At 40.8% G+C, this 15207-nt stretch overlaps 1 protein-coding gene across 1 annotated transcript in view; it reads right to left on the bottom strand.

The window, feature by feature from the left end:
- ctnnbl1 (catenin, beta like 1) overlaps positions 1-15207 on the bottom strand; it is a 47840-nt gene that overhangs the window by 17043 nt on the left and 15590 nt on the right. Inside the window, 3 exon segments of the mRNA XM_054609139.1 lie at positions 3980-4060; positions 5393-5490; positions 13852-14033. Coding sequence (XP_054465114.1) covers positions 3980-4060; positions 5393-5490; positions 13852-14033 — 361 coding nt within the window.

Genomic DNA, 15207 nt, shown 5'->3' with positions numbered 1-15207 from the left:
ACACACACACACACACACACACACACACAACACACAACACAGTGAGCGACTGCGTTCTTAGGCGCTACGAAGGTGCACTCGGGCATTTTACAGTATTGAGGTCGGCCTCGTCCATGTTTTGCTGAGCTTCATCAATCTCCAAGAGCTGTTACCAACAAGCCGATAGCAGGAAGGGAGGGTTTGGGAGAAAAAAAAGAGGCTGGAAAAGGACAGGTGAAAGCAGATGCATTAGAGGGGAAGAAGAAGAGAAGAAATGGGAGGAAGGAGAGGTAGGAAGGAAGGACAGGGAGAAGGTGTGAAGGATTGATGGGAAGGAAAGGAGGCCAGAGGAGACGATGTGAAAGACGGGGAGCAGGACAGAAATGGAGGAGAATTAAAAGACGCAGGAGAAAGAGAGAAGGAAAATAAAGGAGACCACAAAGTGGGAGAAAAACACACCGAAATAAAGAAGGATGGAAAACGCAGCTTTAAGGGAGGAGGAGAAGAGAATCAGAAGGATAGAACGCGAGGAGAGATACCAAGGTGGGAGGAAAATAAGCAGCTTATTAAAAGGGACTGCGCTGGAGACGGGGAGGAAAAAGCAGCAGCAGCTTTTCCTTTGCTCTCCTCCTGAGAAATCTGTGGATAATGTGTTGCGGAGGAAAAACATTTTGCTTACCGCCCCTTAAAAACAGGCTTAACTAGGGTAAAAAACCCAAAAGGCAGGGCAGAGAGAGATAACGCCGCTGCTGACGGCAGCCGAATGGGGCTGAGACGCCGGACAGAACTGGGTTGGCGTCTTTATCATCTTATTTAGCTGCGATTGGCACAGACGTACGCTATCATCTGGGTGTTGTCAGTATTAGGAGTTGAACCAGCAGGAATGATAATGCAGATCAAACCATTGGGGAAAGAAATCCAACCTTTAATGTGTTACAGCAGTATCATTTAAGACTTAAAACCCAATAGATAAAAGGAAAACCACACTGCAAAAATATACCAAGCAGGAACCACCAACTTTCTTGAAACAAGCTTAGAAATCGGGTCAATGGAAAACAAAATGCGACCTAGTAAGAATAAAGATTTGATGTAAGCAGTAAGGCTTTAGAAAATCAAGATAAAAGCTGCTGTGTGAGACGACATAATACTTTTTGAACTTTAGCTCAGTCAAAGATAATACAACATGGAGTCTTTAGGGATTAATTCGACTGCTTTGCTACTGAATGTCGGATGCACGAGGACCAAAACCTGAAAACATTACATTACATACGGCCCCCGGAAAAATAAGGATTTATTTTATCACTCGGGGTGTCACAAAGTCAGGCTTCCGCCATCCCGGAGGGAGAGACGGGAGAGGGACAGAAGAAGATGTGGAGAGAAAATAAAAATAGGGAAAAAAAACGAGAGAAAGGAGAGAAAATGTCAAACCGTCTGGCCTTTTCTTGGCAATCCCACCACGATGTCTGTCTGAGAAATGAATCTTCTGTCATCTTTAGATGGGGATCCCTCACACATATCTGTCTCCACCCACACTTCCCTCCCTCCCTCTCTCTTTCTCTCAAATTCATCCTCCCCCCCTTTTTCGAAATCTCCTTTTCACTCCACTCTTCTTTTAACTGCACTTCCTGTGCTGATATTAACAGTATCTCCATCTGCATTATTCCTTGTTTTTGTGCGTTTTTCGAGCACAGGATGCTCTTTCACTCTCTCTCTCTGTTGAAGCCATTATCCCCCTGCCTGGCTACTTATCTTCTATCTGTATCCCCCCCATCGGTCCGCCTGGGACACAGACCGACGCACGCACAGCTATCAAGCTTTCCATTCCTCTGTAATCTGTCATATTGTTATCAGCCGGACTGTGATGTGTTTTTTTGGTCCCTTCCCCTCATGGCTTTTGATGTGACACGGTGTGGAACTGCACATCTTATCTGCTGTAAAGAGACAACCTTTCGGTCACACCTACCGACCTTTTATAACGGAGATTGCCTTTTGATATCTGAACATCTTTAACGTGATTTACATTTTTTTTTTATCTAGTTGGTGATAAAGAAAACCATGAATGTGGGATGAGATAGCACTGGAGTCTGTGTTCTTTTTTCTGTCAGTTGACAATTCTATTTGTTCGATTGATTTGAGGTTGAGGTTTTTTTTAATGGTTTGAAGAAAGATTAGACCCATGAAGAGCTCTTAAAACACTAATCTTGGTCATTACACAGTTTGTAGTCAAGTGAGAGTGTTATCACCCCAATGGTGTAGTTTTAATGAAACACTGCTTGTGAGACTGTGACTCAATAGCGGACTAAATGAGTGTAGTGGACGTTTTCACCCAGTGATAAAGTGACAACCAGGACCCCTCATTAAAAATAAATAAAGTTTGTGATTATGACAATACTAAACGCTGTCTGTTGATCTAAAACTCCTGATGTGGTGGAGCAGAGTATCACCATGTTTAAAACATCTTCAGGTTAAGAGTTTAAGATATCATGTGGGTTGCTTCACTTTTGCTGGTGTGTGCAGACATATTGTAACACGAACAGCTTGAATCTGGTGTCTACCTCCCTTTTAACACAAGTTCAACACATAAATATATATTTTTAAATGATGTAAATTAGCTTAGCCACACTTCCTTCTGTTTTGCATAAAGAGACTTGAAGTTAAATCTGATGCCAAAATGTTTTGACAGTAAGGAAAAGCGCAAAAGAAAGTGTTTCCTGCTGCTGAACTTGGAATATTGGTTGAAGAGAAGACCATTTTTGGAACTGCAAGTGTGAGGAGAGATCACAGAAGTAGAGCTGCTGTGTAACTCTTTAAAAGATGGGAAAATAAGAGAGTGGCCTTCCGGAAAAAGAAAGGTGGAGGTCAAAAAAGTAACAGAATTTTCTGCTGTTGTGGTCCCAAACTCAGAGCTCCAGTAAAATAACTGTTTGTGCTTGTTTCCCTCACTCTCTCCACTTCTTCCTCCGTAACAGTGAAGCACTTTGTACGCCTGCTTGTCTTAGACATTTAATCTCAGATTTCCTCTGCAGCAGTGGTCAGTCGGCAGTCATACATCAGCTGCAGCGGACAATTCTACATTTTTCCGCTCCCTCCTCCTATATTTTGCTCCTTTAAACAGGAACGCCCTAAAATAGATATTTCAAGAGACCATCGGGACATTTCCAATGGGCCGCTAAACCTCCGTGAAGTCCTCAAGTAAAAAGCAGAAATGCATTTAGGCTGTTTAGCACCTAAAAAGAGCCACCAATCCAAAGTAACTGATCTGTAGTCTCTGTAGCTGCAGCCCGCTCCGACACAAGAACAATAAAGAAGGCCATCGATCATACACTCTGTATTCATTTCTGCGGACTATAGATTTTGTTTGAATTTCATTACTATTTTTGTGCACCTGCGTTTTACTTGATTGTAAAGGTATAATGTTAAATGATGCTTGCACCGTACAGCAGCAACAACAAAACGTTTTTTTTGTAACTGACTTGATGACTTGTTGATGGAGGAATTGACCGTTAGCTAGTTAGTGACAGTGTGGGCTCCATGACAGCTTGACAGATTAGCAGCAGGGGGCGGGGCTTAAGGAAAGGCCCATAGAAACTAAATCTTGGTCGACTTATTGGAGAGAACTGATTGACACTGACGATGAATGAAGTTAGGTTAACATGGCCTATTTATGCTGCCATGACTGAAGCAGCCCTGATGTTACAGGTCTGATCTGGTCTAAGGCTGGTGGAGGTCTGTCTCAGATCAAGTTTGGTCAAGGACTTCTCAGGCTCAAATCAGTTCAGGGTCAAACTAAAAATACCAAACACGTACTGTAGAACATCACCACTCTTTGACGGCATTTCAATGGAAGTCAACAGCGCAAATCTGAAAACGTCAGTGTTTTGTGTGAATACAGCCATCCAACAAGCCGCCCGATATGAAGCTGGTCTAAACAAGACGGCACCATGAGGTGGAGGGAGGATGGGAGGGAGGGAGGGTTGGAGGGAAAATGAGAGACGCTTACGTGTTTCTCTCCATCGATCCTCTTGTCGGCCTGTTGAACAGCCTCCAGGTACTTAAAATGCATCTCCATCAGTCGATCAACCTGGAGGGGGAATGAAACGGAGGCAGAGAAAGTGAGAGAAAGCAACGAGACAATAAGAAAAATATTCACAGTACTCATTCATTGATTCTTTTTAACCGTTTGCTGGCAGCCTCTTGAGACTGTTACGGGGACGGGTTTAATCAAACTGACAACGAAGACAACAGTGGACATCAAACATCCCGGTGGAGAAGACGTCCGCGCTTCATTTGCTCGACAGGCAGTTTTCTACATCAAAAGTCCTGCGTTCTATTAAAATGGCCTTGAGCAAAACACTGAATATGAAGCTTTTATTGCATATGTGAGGGGAATTGTGGGAGCATTGCGGCTGTGGTGACAGGCTTGATATTTCAATTACTTTGTGAAGTTCTGTAACATGTGGCAGAACTTATACTACACAGGTTCAGAGTGATGCAGTCATTGACTGAGTGACCTGAATGTATTTAACCTGCCCTTCCCTCAGATAAAGATAAGATTAGAATGTTACACACTCGGATAGCCCAAAGTGATGTCCTTACATTGCTAGTTTTGTGCCCATATCAGTCCAAATCCAAAAGCACATTATATTTACTAGCATTTGTGATGTTTTTATCACATATGCTAGTAAATCCTAACGTTTGTGAAGGTTGAACCAGCACATTTTTGGCACTTTTGCTTGAAAAATGACAGAAATGATCAACCATTCTTTAATCATTCATGTACGTGCGGTTGACTGATCCTTTAATATTTGCAGCAGTTCTAAAAATTTAACAAAAACATAATGAATAGTCGAAAAATATAAAATAACCCTGTGTTTGTGCAGTATATTGAAAGATATGTAAAGACTTAATGCCCCTGAAAACTTGGTTTCAAACTTTTATTTCATAACTTTACATTTATATTGACTCAATAAGAAAATATCAAAGTTCAAAGAGGTATGAGAGGTATCATTTACCAAGAGTCAGGACTGTAAGGGTGTGAACTTTCCCATTTCCCATTAAAAGTTTCCATTCACATTCTTTCTACGACCATTTCAAACAAACTAAAAAGAGCACAGATAAAGAATTCTCTTATGTGAATTCACAAAAACTGTTCCAAAAGAAAATAGCCAATAGTAAGAACCACATTGAGAAAATATGTTTTCATGGCCTTTAAATGTAGAAAATGTAGGCCCTGTTCTGATTCCCTTAACTGCAGAGAGACCCTGTGACCAAAACATAAGGACGTATGACCCACAAACGCCTCGGCTTAGTCACCCTGATGAAGCAATCTGCTGGCAATCAAAACAATAGATAGAAAAGTGAAGAGAGGAGAAGGATAACAAAGAAAAATTGTCAGAAGATGGTGAAGACTAACCTTCTCACAGTCGTTCTCTGTGAACTTGTTGAGGAGTCGGCTTCTCTGTTGGGACTTGAGGTTTCGCAGCATGGAGGCGATGATGGAGCACACGTGTTCTACGGAAAGAAAAGCGAGACGTAAAGACAAAGCTTCCTCGTGTATACCTCAAACACTTTTACGCGGTTTTATGAAATGTTTATTCAAATTAGCAGTTAAAAAAAAAAAAAAATCCCGAATCATTCACACCCACAGCCCCCAAAATGATAAAATTAAAAGACAGATAGAACAAATCGATGAACAAATGATGATTTGCAATTACAGCCCGCAGACATTTAACAATCTGAAATAGAGGAAAAAGTGAGGAGGAGAAAATGTTAATGAAATTTAGAAATCAATTATCATGTTTTAGGGCACGCTGGAACATGCGGAACAGTTTGGGCTTTGGCTGAATTACATTTCTCACGGTGATAAAAACTTGTCTTTGGCAGCTCTGGGGACATTTTAGCGATGGGGAAGTCTAAAAAATATGCTAATTGACAAAATCGGCGACAAAAATTTGTTAGGTCCATTGAGTGCCCTTTGTTAACCCAATGCATGCTGTGTAGGATGGGTTATCTCATTCAAAGGCCTTCTTGCCCACAGGCTGCAACAGAAGAAGACTATCGTGGTATAATATTTCTCTATTATATTGAATGAACAATACAATCTGCACACAAGGGGGGGGACAGAATATGACACTGTAAAAATCTCTGGATACACAGAGTGGGGAAAAAAATGTAATTGGACTTTATCAACAAGAGGTCAATACCCTCTCTCATCGAGGCTTTGTAGTTGCTAAGCAACAAGAGTACAGGAATCAATCCCATTTCTGCTTCTTTTAAAAAGGGGTCGTGTTTGCTGTCAGCTCCCTTTGTGCGATTCCCTGCGACCCGCTGCGCCCTTTCTCACAACACTTGAAGGCTGAGAAAACTCTAGGCTTTGACACCTGCCAACGCCAAATCGTACAGAATATACACATATCCAATAATATCGTGAAGATGATTGGCAGCACAAAGAGGCAGGGAAAGGCACGGAAACACAATATAGATCAACCTGGAGTCGTGTTCCATAAGAAAGAAGGTCCATTCAAAAATATATCCTACATAAGGCTAAACTAAAAACAAAATCCTGCTAATTACTTCTCTTGAACGTCTTCTGTTCTTCTTAAAACAAAACCTTCAATATGACCATGGTCCCCGGAGGATGAGGTCTACTGACATTTGGAGATACTCTGACTTTTCTTTAAGTGCTACTTTTTGGGAGATATATTCATGTCCTGTTTGTAAAAAAGCTTTTGGTGGAGCTCCATCATCAGGTCAAAACTGTCTTACACTGGTTCACGACCAAACACCTGCAGAACGAATGGCATTCCCATCAGCCTCTGCTGCACTTTATTTTATAGCTCTAATAAGCAAAAGATAGCATGCCAACACGTTCAAATAAGATGCTTAACAAGATAAACATTTTACCTGCTAAACATCAGCTCGTCAACATTGTCATGTGAGCGCAATATCATTTAGCTCAAAGCACGTGTGCATAAGTGCAGTGTCACAGAGCTGCTAGCATGGCTGTAGATTCATTTTTTTAAACATTTAAGATGATCTATTATCAAAGGAATACCAAATAGTCGTGTACTGTACTTGGAAGTATTTTTAAGGGGTTTAGTTTTCACCTTTTCCAATCAATGCTTGAAATAAAGGATACAAGCCTCTTTTTTTTTTTACAAACATTTTGATTTAGATTAAGGTGTTAGTGTGTTTCAGAGGAGAAATGAAGGGGTTTTTGTTTCATAATGTATGTCAAAGTAAATGCCGCCATCTACTTTTCGTTACATATCATGTATATCACAAAAACTGTAAACTACAAATGCATATCGCAGTTTTAATGTCTGACTGGCTGATTGGTATGACTGGTTTTACATGTACTAAAAAGGTGTGCCCTGGTTGTACACCAGGTAGTTTCAGTCCAAGGTCCCCTTATTTAATTCAAGCAACCTTATTTCCTGTACACAATGACATGGAGGCTAACTGCCATTTCCGAAAGGACGCTACTTTATCAACTTGATCCGAGTGGTAATTGATGTCGCCACCTCCGCACCCTGCCGGGGAGGCTATTGATCGCCGGCTGTAGAATGTTCTCTCCAAAGAGTTTAAATCTAGACAGCGGCTGTTCCTCTGAGATCCATGAAGGGATGCAGGCAGGATTACATCTTGAGTACAAGATGGAGGGCAGGGCTGAGTAAAAGAGCCTTTAGAAAAGGTGTCCGATCGATGCTTAATTTACATGCTTTGCTTCGTACTTAAATCTTGTGTATAAAAACAAGGACTCATTTACGTCATCACTCTTTACAACTAGCAACATCTTCCACAAAAACTTCACGAGAGCCATGAAAAAACAGTAAGAATCAAATACACAATTAAGACTTTACAAGACCAATTTGTAGCACAGTGCTGTTACACACATGACTCATTTCTACATGATCTTAAATGCTAAAATTGCTGAATCCTCTCACCGGCAACCAAATAGCAGCACATGCACTTCTTCAATTATACGGTGGAGTTTTGTGGGGTACCATTTTTTTATTTTTTTAAATCGGGGTCGAGTAAATTAAATAATTGCTGTTGCTATTGACGGTAGCTTGGTTTAAGTGACCAGAAATCCCCTTGTTGCTCCAGTGACGATTCTTTCTGATCAATCCCTGGTCTGTAGTGTTATAACTCAACCTTCCAGTCAAGCCTGGTGTTACCAAAATAAAGCCAGTCCAGTTGAGCAGAGTCATGCCGTACCATGCAGTGGAAAATGCGGCAATATTGTTGCGTGTTTTAAATACAGACTGATGACCATTACTGGACTCTACTGCCGCTTGGCAGATAATAATTGATTTAATGTTAAGTATGGTCAAGTCCAGCAGTCTTTACTATATGTTTTGGCCTTGTTGTGTGATCTGACAATGGTGTCAAAAGGTTGATAATTGCTCTTCTGGGTTTGTTGCAGTGTTGGACAAGAACAGCTGGAAATGAAAGTTTATGAGTTTTAAAGCCACTAACCAGCTGTGGACACCCGGGCAGAAAAAAGTGACCAGAACGCCACAGGGCCATGAAGAAAAGTGTACGGTATAACTCACAAAGAGAGCATTTTATGGTAAATGCAATAGCTACATGGTGTTGTTAGAGTTGGCCCGTCCAAAAGGAAGTGCATAAAACCCACCCACTACCTGGTCAGAGTTGATAGACAATGTTTACCTGATGTCACTTTGTTTTATCTTAAGATGCCAGCCATATTATCTGCCTTGTTGCTGCCGTTTACATTCCTCCTGATGCAAATACAAAAAAAACACGACAGGAATGCACTGCTGTTTTTTGTTCTGCCATGTCTTTCTTGTGTACATAATGACAATAACTGATCCCTGAATCCTTGAAACTTGGTACTACCTTTTGCTTGATGGATATTTGCATTCAGATTGCGCCATCCTTGTCCAAATGCTAGCGTTCAATCATTCTCCACAATTTTTTTTTGCTTGCCTCTCCTTTCCAGAGCCCCGAAGTTAACATGCAAATAACCTTTAGTGGCTTGGATTCACAGATTGATTGACAGCTGAAGGAAGGGCTGTGTAGTTAGGAATAACAAGTGGAGAACAAATCGTTTGTGCCTCGCCAAGAGACTGGACTCACTGTGCCCTGGGGAGAGCAATCAGCCTTCCAGCACCACAGGCTTACCTCTCAGGGGTTTTTTAGAGACCGCATTCACTGTCTGAGGGACCAGGAATGAACTCTGGCTCTGAACACCACAAAGGCAATCTGTCAAATCAAAGCAAAACTAGCGTGCACCAAACCAATAAAATATAAACTAGAAATTAGAAATCTCCCTCTTGTTTTCGGATTGTTCTCAGATCAGAAACGTAGGCAATCTAATTTCAGTTAGACTTAAAACGTTTCCTGTACTACTGAATGCACATTACATTTCCTCTAAATGTCGAGCACGTCCTGTCCTCAACAGAATATTAAGAGTAAAAGCTTTCATATACAACTAAATATACCACTGTACATTTTGTCAGAGTGCGAATTTGCAGAGCTAGAATGCGATCAATCCCCACCAGTGGGAAAGACCAAACGTGAAGCTGCTAATTAGATTTATACACAGTGATCTAAAGGCAAATCTCTCCCTCTGAAATACACTAATAATAGGATTATACAGCGTGACTCTGACAACACAGATTACAATCAAACTTGAATCGCGTAAAATGTTTCTGATCTCGATCTGAGCCAAAGGCGCGCGGTGCTGGGAGGAGAGACGATCAAATGAGGGCTCCACTTCATTCTCTGCTTTCTGACTGCAATGTCTGACGCAAGATTTATCAACAACTCCAGATGGACCCGTTTCTCTATTACAGGCACTTATCTCCCCTCATATATTCTGCTATGTGGTTCTCTCTAAATCTCCATTTGTTAATATCAGAGGATAGATACTGGTGATAAAGTAATGGGCTGATAAAATTCCATCTTTTATCTTCGTAATGAAACTGCCATCATTTGAGAGAGTGAAATGTTTTAAGTAAAAGCACGTTATATCCATCTTTGTCCCCTCACTGCATACTTCCAACACCACTACACGGCCACAAAATGTGACAATATTCACTCTGCTAGCACGCCTCACTCATTACCTCTTTTAATGCTTTCATTAGAACATAAGGGGTCAAGGCGAGGCCGTTCACTCCGCTCCAAGGTGTTTGCATGTCAATCGAAACACATCAACCACAGAGGCCTCCGTTACCCTTCCCGAGCCTCTCTCTCTCTCTCGCTCTCCGCCAAATAAACACCTTTGTGAGCGCGGGCACACGAAGAAGCATTCTTTGGAGCTACGACTTCTGTGCCTCGCCATGTAAATGAGCTGTTTACTCCTGCTCCCACTCTCGCGCTCCCTCGCATCATTAGCCGCCTAAATATAACAACCGGCTGCCACCAATTTCCATCACGCAATGGTAATGACATAGCACATACACCTCTAAACTGACACCCTAAAAAAAACAAGGTGTACGGCAGTGTCGTGACAGGAATGTTGACGGAGAGAGGAATGCAATTTGTTCTTCTTCTTCTTCTTCTTCTTTTACCATCCACTTACAATGTCTCTATTAATTACGCCGCTCTGTATGCCAATGTGGTCCCGGCAATCCCTGGTCATTTGGGCTGTGTCAATTTCAGACAGGATTTCACAGGGATCGATCTATGCGGCGTGGTTTGCGATAGAGAGCGCCGCGGAATGAGTGGCGAGAGAGAGACAGCGCTAAGTATGAGAGGACAGAGAGGACTCTGCCTCTTAATTACTTTGGTTTGAAGCGGCCGATGGCTAATTAATCTACAGTGTCATTGTGTTATTCTGGAGAACCACTTGATTCACAGCATTTTCAATTAGAAGTCGCCTGAGAAAGAGGGGCTCACTCAATACGTCTTATATAATGACGGGCATCTCGTCCTGCATATAGCTGTTAGACTAATCAATGGGAGGCATGATGGGAAATCCTTTACACGCTATGTTAATTATGGAAAAACGTATTCGAAAAATTCCATTCGCGTGTGCATATTTAATTGCTGAGACTGCTAATTTGTACGGTTGAATACAGGCTGATCTGCTGGACGATGTACGCGTTGCTCTCACTAGCGAATCCACCATTACTGGGGTGGCACCATCCAACTGAACGCAATGTCATGGTCAGCCAATGACGGCACAAACTTTTGATAATGGCGAATGATAAATTTGATAATTTAGTAATCACTCTTTTTTTCCCCTTTTAAAGTCAAAATCCATATATTATGGATATTCCTATGGTCTAAGACAGTCCAAAAATATTAGTAAAAATCAACCATTCAGTCTGTTTACTATTACATTCAATTTCTTACTATTTAGTTTATTTATTATAACTTTTGTGTTTAATTACCTATTTATCATATCTTTTTTTTTTTTGCTGATGCCTCTTGTTTACTGTAAATTGCCCAATACAGGATTATCTTATATTATCTCAAAAGCTCTCACCTGAATCTAAAAATCAAATTTGTGATGTCATCAAGTATTAAGTCTGGAAAGATGTTATTTATGACACAGAGCACCCAGGGTAATGTTCTAAATATATAGCTACATGTTCTGCTTCTCATCTGAGAACACTACAATAGAATAGAGCTCATTTGGGTATAAAACAAGAGAAACTAAATCAGTCTCCCATTCATCGTCTTTGGAGCAGCTACAGTCTTTATACTATTGATGGCAGCATACAAGCTTGAGACTTACTTCTCTGGTTTCATGTTCACCAATAGAACTTTGAGTTTAAAATTTCCAGTGTGACATTTCAATAATTGTTTTAATTAAAATCTTGTGTTTTGGGACCCTAAGAATAATACAAGTCGCACAATGGTTAAGACATTGGCTTTGGGGTATATATATATATATATATATATACATTAACACGCCACTTCTATGTGACCTCCACAAGGGGGGATGTGAAAGGTATACTGTATTAAGACTTAGGGTTCATTTTCATGATCTTCTACTTTATAATTATGAATCAACAAACTTTATTACTTGCACTATTATCAGAAATATATGAATTTGTGTGTGGAATTATCCTCTTGGCCTGGAGACATTATATAGAGTGTGGTCTTAGAAGGAACATGAGGTTTTCATAAAGATGTATAAAAATGAACATGAACATCGTAGAATAAACACTTTGCTTTAGTTTCTCCCTAAAGATGAAGTTTATTGATGTTGCAGCTGATAAAAGCGCGGCCAAGTATGTCTAGTTAAGTGATTTGCAGGTAACAAGATGCCAAGCCTTCTTCAGAAACTGGGCTACGAGATGTCTTGAACATATTTGCTGGTAAAGAATAAGCCTATATGTAAATGGAAATACGGTTGAGTTTACATAGATGGCTTTGAAGTATCCTAAACTGCCTTTGAAGCAGAAGGTGTCAACAAGCAAAGCAGCGGATGCCAGCATCGTACCAATTATCAACTCCCCCAAAAAATACTCATCATACATCATCATACTGTGCCTCTCAAGATATAGTTTTGCTTGAGAAACACACGCATATCTCGACCTCACGTGCCAAACCTCACATGGAGAAAGAGCCTTTGGGATTGATTTCCACATCTCTTTTCAAAGTCTGTTTTTAAGTGTGTGTCCGCCTTGTCGGCGGCTTCAACACACAGGGGGAGAAGGTTTAACTGTGAGGGCGGGTTATCTTCCCTACTCGGCTGCTCAAGGGGGGTCAAAGGTTAATTCGTCCGGTCCCTGGGAGAGACGTGACACAATGGAAGACAATTTGTTCTCCTCTGCAGGGCTGGGAAGCCCCGCCAGATGTACCAAACTTAATTAATACAGACAGAGAGAGAGAGAGAGAGAGAGGAAGGGTTCCACATTTTGGTAGGTGGGTAAACAAAGAGCAGACAGATGGACGGGGTTTCTATCTCTCTTTCTTTCCCTCTCTTCTATGTTTTTTTCTCTCACCCTCTTTCTCATGGACATCCTTTCATTTTCTCTCTCACTGGCTCTTGTTTGCTCTCCCCATTTCTCACCCGGAGACAAGAGACGTTCAGAGAGCGCAGGCAGGAAAAATCAATCAAGATTGGATTGATAGTGTAAACTGACAGGCCGAAGAGGCAGCGAACCGTGATACACGAGCAGATAAGGACTGAGTGCATCACCGTGAAACAGGTGCGAGTGCATGTTGAAGAGAACTTGGAGGAGGAGAAATTAACCAGCGGTGATTAGTGCAGCCATTTAAATTAGAACAGTCAGTGATTTAAGATTTCTTTACAGGGCAAATAACAAAAAAAATTACGAGATTTAGAGGTCAGAAAAGTAGCCCCAACACATGCACAATCAACACCTCAGGCATTATCGTATTCACATTGTTAAGTTTCAATAATACGTTACATGGATCCTTTAAATCTGTAAATATTTTCAATAGAGAAAAACAAACTGTGTGACTAAGAACAGATTTTCTGTGAAATCAATGTTCCAAATTTGTGGAAATATATTTCACCGTCATCTTAACATACTGCTTAGCTTTATGTCTAAGCAAAAGTGTGTAGAGTGTATGGAATAGCGTAAAACTAAACAAACAAAAAAAAAAAACATTGATTCATGTAAAAATCAAATCTTCTAAGATTTGTGTGGAAATCATTGATTTCAAGCAACTGGTATCTTGTTACCCCGATGGTTTGGTTTCTATTGTTTTGTTTCCTTGATCTGTGTGTTATCACATTTAATTGCTACTGATAGCATTTAATTGTTAAATAGTGCAATAATGGAACACCACTACTTTCACTGCTTGGTCTGACGGGTCACACTTCTATAACTGGTCAAACATAGTGACATGTTTGCAGCCAGTTTCTGTATTCATGAAGAAATTGCATCAGCAGTTGCCTCGTTCTAATTAGTGACTGACCTTCATGCTCTTTCTCTGAAGCAGCAGTTTTCTTCATCTTCTTGGGTGTTTTCATGAAAAGGGGAAAGATGGTTCGTAAGCCCAGGATGTCCACAAACTTGTGACAGTTATCTGCTCCCTCCGGTCCAATCATCCCGTGGTCCAGGACCTTCATTGCACTGGTTCGAGACATTTTCTTTTCTCTGCAGCAGAGAGAGGACAAAATGCTTAATTCGGAGTAACTTATTGTTTCAATGCAATAAATATGAAATAAATATATTATATATAGAATTACGACCTAGCGTTTGTATCAGCGAAATGCTAAGCTATTTCTATAAAGTTATTCTTCATGCTAATGAATGATTACTTTAATCTTATGGCATTTTAGAAGTTCAGCTGATTATTCTTATGATCAAATCTCACAAACAGTGTTGATATTGTCAAACCATCAGTATCCTACGACAAAATAAGAGTATACCTTAAACTAAACTACTTATTTCTAATTATAATCATCATACAATGGAACCTTAAAAACTAGGCACCTTTAAATAAGATAAAACAATCATTTGATTCGGGTGTTAATCTTGAAAACCTGTTTCAAGGTAGCAAAGAATTTAGCAAGAAAATAAACTACCACAAAAGATCAAAAAATGTATGTCTTGTCAAACAAATTAATTATATTATAAACATCTGTTTTATATTCATTCAAGCATTGGCACTATAAGGGGGACCAACTGTTTCATACTCTGTTTACCCCCCCCCCCCCCCCCACTCCACGCCTCCTCTCGGGAAATGTAGCTGTCTGTCACCGTGTCACTTCCTCCATTCCCACCAATGACAGATGACAGTGTTTATCTCAGAGGAGGGACACATATTTCAGGCAGTTGAGTCTGGTTCTCCAGACAGACACATTATATATGATGGACGGCTGGAGGGGCCAGGATGGGGTGGGGGTGGGGACGGGGGCCATACACAGTGCACTTTCCGTAAGGGAACTAGGCAATTCAATTTAGAGACAGGCGACTTTACGCAGCGTCCTGGTGCCGTGAACTACGCCGTCGTCGATGTCTAGAGGGTGCTGTCATGACGACAGCAGTTTTTTTTTTTTGATTAGACTCAAATTCTTCGTGACTGAATCGCTCAAAGACTGGGCCCTGAGAGAATGTTTATTCACCTGTGATGACCGATCAGAAAATGTCAACATTCCCACTAAAAAGCTAGGGGAGCTTGTATTCACAAATGTTGGAGATACTTTCTAAAAAACTGCCAGTGCTCCCTCACCGTGAACTGCAGATACGGTTTTTAGACATCTGTAAAATCACAGTTTTAGGTGTCTAGTCTGACGAACATTTAACTCTGCTGGGAATTCATCAAGAC

The sequence above is a fragment of the Anoplopoma fimbria genome, chromosome 12 (genome assembly GCF_027596085.1).
Source record: "Anoplopoma fimbria isolate UVic2021 breed Golden Eagle Sablefish chromosome 12, Afim_UVic_2022, whole genome shotgun sequence".
In the NCBI taxonomy this organism is placed as follows: Eukaryota; Metazoa; Chordata; class Actinopteri; order Perciformes; family Anoplopomatidae; genus Anoplopoma; species Anoplopoma fimbria.
The sequence above is the reverse complement of the archived record's forward strand: the minus strand, read 5'-3'. Positions and strand labels throughout refer to the sequence as shown.